The sequence below is a fragment of the Mus caroli genome, chromosome 8 (assembly GCF_900094665.2).
Source record: "Mus caroli chromosome 8, CAROLI_EIJ_v1.1, whole genome shotgun sequence".
NCBI classification, from domain to species: domain Eukaryota; kingdom Metazoa; phylum Chordata; class Mammalia; order Rodentia; family Muridae; genus Mus; species Mus caroli.
In genome coordinates, this window is record NC_034577.1 from 19,297,482 (window position 1) to 19,306,004 (window position 8,523).

Below are 8,523 nucleotides of genomic sequence, written 5' to 3' on the forward strand. Positions count from 1 at the left end.
GAGGAGGAGGAGGAGGAAGAAGAAGAAGAAGAAGAAGAAGAAGAAGAAGAAGAAGAAGAAGAAGAAGAAGAAGCCTTTTTTTTTCCTAACGGCAAATGAGTCAATGAACAAATCAAAAGGCAGCCCGTGGGAAAGAAATTGGAAAAGTATGTATCTGCTGAAGTGTTACTGTCTATCATGTAAGGAGCTCTCATCACTCAATGAAAAAATTGATTAATACATGACAAAAAGTGTAGACGTGCTGAGAGCCAGACTGACATTTCTTTACGATACATGAATAACAAGTAGTGTGCGTTCCTCGATGTGACCATTCTCTGGAGAAGTAAAGGGAAAACCACACTGTGGGGTCATACCTAGTGCAGTGGCCAAAAGTACTGACAGACAAACAAACAAAAAAAAAAAGTAAAAAATAAAGATACAGAATATGGGTCCAAAGTAGCAGACATTCCAAAGCCTTCATGGATCCTGTAGTCTCCCATCAACATCAGAATGATCAAAATGAAGACATTAAGTCAAACCACAAAAAGGAAAGGCAGCTCAGTCTATGATAGGAATTAGGGGGAAAAGATAGATAGGAGATAAAACCAAAAGGTGGGTGTTACATTCTTCCACATCTGAGAAAGAGAGAAGAGATTCCTTCAGGGAGCTGCTCAGACACAATGAAGGAAAGTAGTTTCCATCCTTCTGCTAAGGGAGAAATGACACTCCCAAAAGATTTACCCATGGAAGATACACAGAACAACTCGGGAAGTTAAGATCTTCTAGAGAAGCAACTCATTAATAAATAAATTAATTATTTAAATTAATAAATAAATGATTAACTAGGTGAGTAATTAGATAGGAAACAGAACTGTAGAGATTGGATAGCAGGTAACAGACATGTATAAGCAACTCAGGTTGGAGGTCGCTATCTGAACTCTCCCCCACAGAGCTTGGGGGACCCTGCTGAAGAGAGAGGGATAGAAGACACCAGGAAAACATGGCCCGCAGAATCAACTCAACAGGGCTCAGAGGGGCTCACAAGCAGTGGTCAAAGAGCTTGCGTGGGTCCTCACTGGGTCCCCTTTCTACATTCTGTGGTTATTGGCTTGGTATTTTGCTGAGGAACCCTGCTCTTGGGACCCCCTTCACCTGACTGGGTTTGCTGACCCAGGCCTTGATGTAAGGGTCTGTGCCTTGCATCTTACTGTAACTTGTGATGCTGCAGTCAGTTGATGTCCCTGGGAGACGTAAGCTGCTCTTTTCTTGGGTGGGCAGAAGGGATGGGAATTTCGGACATGGAGAGGTGGGAGCCTGGGGAGTGAATCTGGGTGGGGGGAGAAACTGGGAGGAGTGGAAGCGGGAGGGAAGCTATGGTCAGGATGGATTATATGGGAGACGAATACATATATAAATACAAATAAATAAAGTGAGTAAATAAATACATAAACCAGCAGATAAATAAAAGAGTTTTTCCTTCTTTAAAATACTTAGGAATTTTTCAAAACATGAAGAAAGGGAGAGGGGGAACAAGATAGTAATTACATACCAGGGCAACAGCAGCATTGTACTCCAGTTTGCACAGATTCCCTGGATATAGAGCCCCCGTGGAAGCAGGGTGCTCCTCAAATCTATACAACAATCATGAGTAGATTGAAAAGCAGTGTTAGCAATGTCAAAAGTTTTCATAGGATCAAATATCAACAAACATTTACTGTAACCTAAGCTCTATGCAGCTACAGGGCTGTCCTATTTAAATATACTTCCCAGGGCTTTGCTATGAAGAATATTTTAATGCATCCATTGCGAAGCATGGATGCATTAAAACTACCTAGGAATATATGGGGATAACCTCAAATCATCTGCTGAAAGTGCCTTTGCCCTAGCAGTGGTGATTTTTCAGTCTGGTTCCATCTATTCTGTATGTGTGCATGTGGGTGTATCAAGTTTTGAGTATTTAGCTAGAAATCCCTACAACTCCAATTTTTAGACCCTGCTATTCATTTATCACTAAGAGTCAGTACATCTTTATTAAAAAATGAAATGATTAACTAGGTGAGTAATTAGATAGGAAACAGAACTGTAGAGATTGGATAGCAGGTAACAGACATGTATAAGCCAAAGCAGTTGGATTCATTCTCATAGACTTCTAACTTCTACTTTCTTACAACAAAAATTTCAAAATTAATATATTACGTCATGTGAGTTATTCCTTCAGCGTTTGTAGATACAAAATTGTGTGCTTACACCAGTAAGTATGCAACATGTTGTGGTCTATACTCATGTTTCCAAATTGAAAACTGAACCAATAAGTCATCAAGTGCCTTTGAGAAATGAATTTTGTTTTCCTTCGACCAGATTTCAATGGAATTTATTAAGACAGTCAGTTTTAACTTGGAGAGCATCTAAAAAGAAAAAGGAGAACTTGTATCTAATTTTGAGCATCACTTGAAACACCTACAAACATATTTAGCATGGTTATTTCAGGTTACAAAGAGGCTTCAGGAGCTTATCAAAATATGGAACCCATTAATTCATATATATATAATATATATATATATATGGTAAAAAAATAAACTTGCTTTTGAAAACTCACAGTGTTGACGAAACCCATGATCTGAATGACTTTCTGTAGCACAACTTTAGTGTCAGAGCCCATGTAATCAAACTGAAGAAAAAAAAAAAAAGAATGACTTTAGATAGACAAGTCCACACCCTTAAGCATACAGATGCTCTGAGTAAGCACTAAGACCACGTTCTGATTGAAATCCAGAAGAAGAAAAAAAGATCAATAATGCTAAGTAAATGACGACTTTAAAATATGGAGTGCCGTGAGTTAACATTATTTAATACATTGTAGACCAGGAACAAGATGGTATACCATGGCGGCCCCAGCTGTACTGTCTCCACAGAGGGACCGGTGTCAAGGGTTGTGCACAATGAAGAAGCCAAGCAAAACGTCACCAGGTCTAGTGGCAGTAAAGCCATACGAAATAAGTGGCACCGATACTCATACTCATCGGTTGCTGGGATTTGTGTTGATAGAGGACAGGAAACAAGAGAGGAGCCATGAGTGGAGGAATCCACAAAAGAAGACCTGGGGATAGGGATGGGGGGGGGGCAGTGAGAGCCAAATACATATGGTATTGACAACAGAAGGGAGCTATACTAGGAATAGAGTAATATAAACAGATAGAGGATTGGTAGGGGAGGAGAGAGGCAACCCAACTAATAAGAGCACATAGAAAGCTTCTATTTTATAAACATCATCATGTTAGAAGGGAGTGAACAGGGGTAACCTGCTAATGTGGATAGTGCTGCTTCTGGTAGCAATGGGTTCTTAAAAGGAAATCCAAGTCCCATGTGCTGGATACCTCTGATGCCAAAGGTTCCCAAAACAATACAGACAACGAATGCTCATGAGAAATCGGAAATTGCCAGACAGTGGTGGCGCATGCCTTTAGTCCCAGTACTTGGGAGGCAGAGGCAGAGGCAAGCGGATTTCTAAGTTCAAGGCCAGCCTGGTCTCCGGAGTGAGTTCCAGGATGGCCAGGACTGCACAGAGAAACCCTGTCTTGAAAAACTTAAAAAAAAAAAAATCAGAACTAAAACTCTACTGCTGAAAACACATCCTCTGGAGACAAGACACAGAGGAGTCAAGCTGGAATGGAACCAGTAGCTCAGGCTCTGCTAGCTTGTCTCCTGCAGTGGAAGAAGACAGCTATGAGACCCATGTCTTCAGTGGCCTTGCCCAGCTGTGAACTCTGCAGGCTACAGTACTGACCGGTCAAGGAAAGACAGGGATGGCCACTGGTACTATAAAGGAGTACACGGAAGTGGAGAGAGGGTCACACAGGGGCACAAAGGCAGATATAGTCACAACACACTATTCTCATCTAGGAAATGGTCAAAATCAACAGAACATAAAGAGAACAGGACACACCAGCTTTTTATCCACGATGATATCCATCATAATGAATCGTTGGTGTAACACGGTAAATCCAGCTTTCTGAAAAACACAATGGCATAGGTCCCGAGAAACATTTCTCAATGTCCCCTTCTATTAAAATGATTTTTATCAACAAGGTGGAAGATAGCTGGTATTGCTTGTAAGAAGTCTGTTTCCAGGCACAAAGTTTAAAGACCTCCTTTAGAGGATCTCCCAGAGCAGAAGTGCCATGGTTAGCAATAACTTTCAGTTAGATGTCTCTAGCTGGGTGGTAAGTTGGGAATCTTTATAACATTTGAAATAACATGCTAGGCTTATCCCAAAAGCCTTGTTTTTCTTAACCCTTCTGATAATCTCAAACTATCCACGGAGGAGGATATTTTTGCTAACAGGTGTGAGGAGGCTGCCTTTAGCTAACCATGCATTTCAGAGGACTCCAGAAGTTTACAGTTGATGGTATTCACCTGAGCCAGGTGTCCTACCTTGCCAGTTCATGGGTCGTGGCTAAGGAAAGGCTCATTACTCTAGGTGACCTTATATAAGCCATTGGAATTATCTATTTTTTTGTATAGCAAGGACAGAGTTAATACTTTACTGAAGTGACCTGGAAATTTAATTGTCTAAAGTTGTTGCCTCACTTTCAGTTCTATGTTCAAAGCACCTTGCTTCTGAGATTTATCATCTACGTGTTTACAGAATTCGTGTCCAATTTCAACTGTCAATCCACGAGCTACTAAAAGATGACATAGGACCTTCCTTTACAAAGTAAAACCATGCCAGGCCAGGCCTGGTGGCACCTGCCTTTAACATCAGCACTTGGGAGACAGAGCCAGGCAGGTCTCTGTGAGTTTGTGGTAAGCCTGATCTACAGAGTCAGTTCTAGGACAGCCAGGGCTATACAGAGGAGAAAAAAAAGGATGTTTAAAAAGTAAAACCATGGTAAGGAGTATTTTTTTAAAAAAACATTTTTCATTTCACAAAATTATACTAAATAATTAGAAAGAGTGAGCACTGACCTTCATGCTGCTCCGGAATTGATAATCTGATTCGTCAAACCAACTGTATGACTCATTCTTTCCCAGGTCAGGAATCTCAGCAAGTTTGTTTGTGCTCTCGTAGATCACGTGCACAAATCCTGACAGAGTCTCCACGGGCTCAATCGCATAGGAGACATTTTCAAACTGTATTGTTCCCCTGGGTGGTCAGACAGTTATAGGAAAACTACAATGATTCAACCAAATCTATAAAATTCTAAAGGCAAAAGTTGGCCAGGGTTTTCTTCAGTGTGAAGTCATCTTGGATAGCCTATTTTACCTGTATATTTGTCAAGGTTACAAGAACTACACCAGAACTACATCACTGTGCTATGGGATTGCTCGTGCCTGTCTGTTATAGACATTAAAGAGGTCAGGTGAAGACGTGGATGTATGTCCCCAAACAATTAAGATTCTCTGCTGTATTAGTATTAGCTTTCTGTACTGGTGTGTGGAGTCTGTGGGTTCTCTTTTCCTTCATCCTGGGTTCTGTGTTGGTTGGTCGTTGTTAACTTGACACAAACTTGAGACATAGCTTTTAAAAGAGGGGGTCTTAATTGAGAGGATGCCTCCAACAGATAGATTGTCCCATATGTAGGCAAGCCTGTGTGGTGTTCTCCTGATTCCTGATATGGGAGGGTCCAGCCCTTTGCAAGCAGTGTCATCCCTGGGTATGGTCCTGGATCATAGATAACCGCCAACTGAACTAAGCAACCCATGAGGAGCAGTCCTCCTTCCTATTCTCTGCATCAGTTACTGCCTCTGAGTTCTTGACTTCCCAGTGTGATGGGCTTGTAAACCATAAGATGCGATAAAGCCTTTCCTCCCCAAGTTGGTTGGGTCATGGTGTCACATCACATCACAGCAAGAGAGAGAGAGAGACCCTGACTAAGACAGGTCCCTTATCTATGGTACATTTGACTTTTTTCCCCCTGATACCTTGGTCACAAATTATTAGTGTGGGTGAACTGAAGGAACACATGCCTAAAAGTGGCCAATAAACAGAAGTCGCTATTATCCTCAAGCATTCCCATTTATTCTAGTAAATCAAAATCAACACTGGGTGGGAACTAGAGAAGTTTGAAAGTATTGATTAGCACTCCCCACACTCAAGACATCCTGCAGCCTCAACCACTAGGTCCTGTGAGGATCCATACATGGCCTCTCCCCAGGAACAGAACAGACTCACAAATTGGCAATTTGGGTTCATTTCTCAGAGGACTAAAAATAAAGCTCAATACAGAATGAGAATGGGCATACAGAGGACTAACTCGTAAGACAGCAAGATACAGTGCTGGCGACTTTAGTCTCTGTCCCAGTTGCTTTATTGTCAATTCAACAGAAGCTAGAGTTTTCGGGAAGGGAAACTTCAGTGGAGAAAGTAACTCCATCAGATGGCCTATAGGCAAGTTTGTATTTTCTTGATTAATGATTGATGTGAAGGGCCCAGGCCACCATGGGTGATGTCACCACCTCTGGGACAGATGACCCAGAGTGGTGTAAGAGAGCATACTGATCAAGTCATGGACAATATGTAAGCAACATTCCTCCACGACCATGTTTTCAGTGCCTGCTTCCAAGCGCCTGTCCTGACTTCCATTAGCGGTGGAAGTATGCTAGCCAAGAAGTACAAGATGAAACATACTCTGCCCTCCCAAGTCGCTTTTTGCCATGGGTTGTCTCACCGCAATAGAAACCTATCTAGGAAAATATCTTTAAATAATACACTACCTGAGTCCTGTGCAAACAGTGAGAGTCACGATAGAGTTTGGAAAACCTGCAACATATCCATTGTAATTGCAATTTTCCTGGGGGGAAAAGTGTACAAATGAAAGCTGATGGTTAAGTCATCCATAAACACACACCCAAGACGTGTCGTACACATTTATTATTTCCCTACCTCAATACTTTTGCATGATAGCCCAATTATCCAATCATTTTATATTAAGCAGGAAATAGCATCAGAGTAGGTTGTACAAATTGTATCAGCATCAATTTCAACGTACTAGATAATACTAAAGTCATTAGAGGTTGTTCGTTTTTAAGAGCAAGCCCAAATAACAAATCTGTACAGAAGAAAACCTTACGGCTTACCAGAGCTGACAAAGGTTGAGAATGTCGAACATCATTTCTGTCGTAAGTATAAACCACTGCAGTTGGAGTTATAAATGATCTATGCAAAGAATAAAAAAATCCCAAGAACATCTTCCAATGGAATAAATGTAAAAGATAAGTCTTCATATACAAATTGACATATACAAATTGAATACAGCTCTCATCCTCTATATTCCATTGTCTAAATATCTTCCTGTCACTGATATTAGCCTTTGAATAGAGAAGACACTAAAATGCACATTAATGGGCCACTCAACACAGTAACTAACTCAACTGAAAAGTAATACAGGCTCCAATGTCCAGGGCCTTTCAAATCTTTGTCTTTGCCATTCATTAAATTCAGATGCTATGTTTGAATCTCTAAATTAGAATGTGGGATTCACACTGATATTAAACAATTCTCTTGATCTCACTACAAATTTATGTTCCATCAACTCAGTAAATTCCAGTCATGTTGTTCCTACATCCATCCCCTCCCCCTCCTCCACTTCCCTTCTCCCTTCTCCTCTTTCTCCTCTTCCTTCTTCTCCTCCTCTTCCTTCTCCTCCTCCTTTCCCACCTCCTCCTCCTGTTCTCCATCCTCCTCTTCTTCCTCCAGTTCTCTGTCCTCCTCTTCTTCCTCCTTCTTTGGTTCCCCCTCTTTCTCCTCCTTCTCCTTTTCCCCCTCCTCCCCCAGTTCTCCCTTCTCCTTCTCCTTCTCCAATTCTCCCTCCTCCTCTTCCTCCAGTTCTCCTCTGTCCACTTCTTCCTCCTTCTTCAGCCCCCCTTCTTCCTCTCCCTCCTCCTCCTCTCCTCCTACTCCAGTTCTCCCTCCTCTTTCTCCTCCTCCTCCTTCCCCTCTTCCTCCTCCAGTTCCTCCTTCTCTTTATCCTCTTCCTCCTCTTCCCCCTCCCCACTTCCACCTCTTCCTTCTCGACACAATTATGTAGACACAACTGAATACTGGGCCTACAGGCAGGTACTGTCAAGACCTTCTCCAAGTTCTTAATAACAATGGTCAGAAATTTCTCTAGTAGTCCCCCACCCCAGTAAATGTTTAAAAGCTTGCCACCATTCCTACCAGCCGTGGCACACACCTTCCCGGTCACTCTCACATCCTCTGAATCTGCCTTACTTCTCTCCTTAATTGGTGTTATTGTTTTATTATGTGAGATAAAGCCCTTACACCTGTGCCCCAGATTCCATCCTGTGCATAACTGAGCTCTGAGCCATTTCTCATCTATGATTTCTGTACCCTTGTGCGATTATTAGAAAAGCTGTGTTTAAGTGACTACCGACTGAAGGCATTCTCGTTTGATGTCAAGCTCCAACACTGCTCTGTCCTATTTTAAGTGTTCACAGCTTATTTGTTTATCATAACTGTCATCTACACACACATATCTCTCCCACTTTCTTGGAGATATATATATATATATATATATATATATATATATATATATATATATA

General features: G+C 41.6%; 1 protein-coding gene across 4 annotated transcripts in view; it reads right to left on the bottom strand.

Moving 5' to 3' along the window:
* Positions 1–8,523, bottom strand: part of LOC110299986 (disintegrin and metalloproteinase domain-containing protein 5) — a 69,237-nt gene that overhangs the window by 53,610 nt on the left and 7,104 nt on the right. For all 4 annotated transcript variants that reach the window (XM_021169995.1, XM_021169991.1, XM_021169994.1 and 1 more), the window contains exons 4-10: positions 7,057–7,135; positions 6,694–6,770; positions 4,945–5,122; positions 3,923–3,988; positions 2,576–2,647; positions 2,227–2,384; positions 1,529–1,610 (exon numbers count right to left, since the gene is read on the bottom strand). In XM_021169995.1, the coding sequence (XP_021025654.1) occupies positions 1,529–1,610; positions 2,227–2,384; positions 2,576–2,647; positions 3,923–3,988; positions 4,945–5,122; positions 6,694–6,770; positions 7,057–7,135 (712 nt within the window). The remainder of the gene's footprint in view (positions 1–1,528; positions 1,611–2,226; positions 2,385–2,575; positions 2,648–3,922; positions 3,989–4,944; positions 5,123–6,693; positions 6,771–7,056; positions 7,136–8,523) is intronic.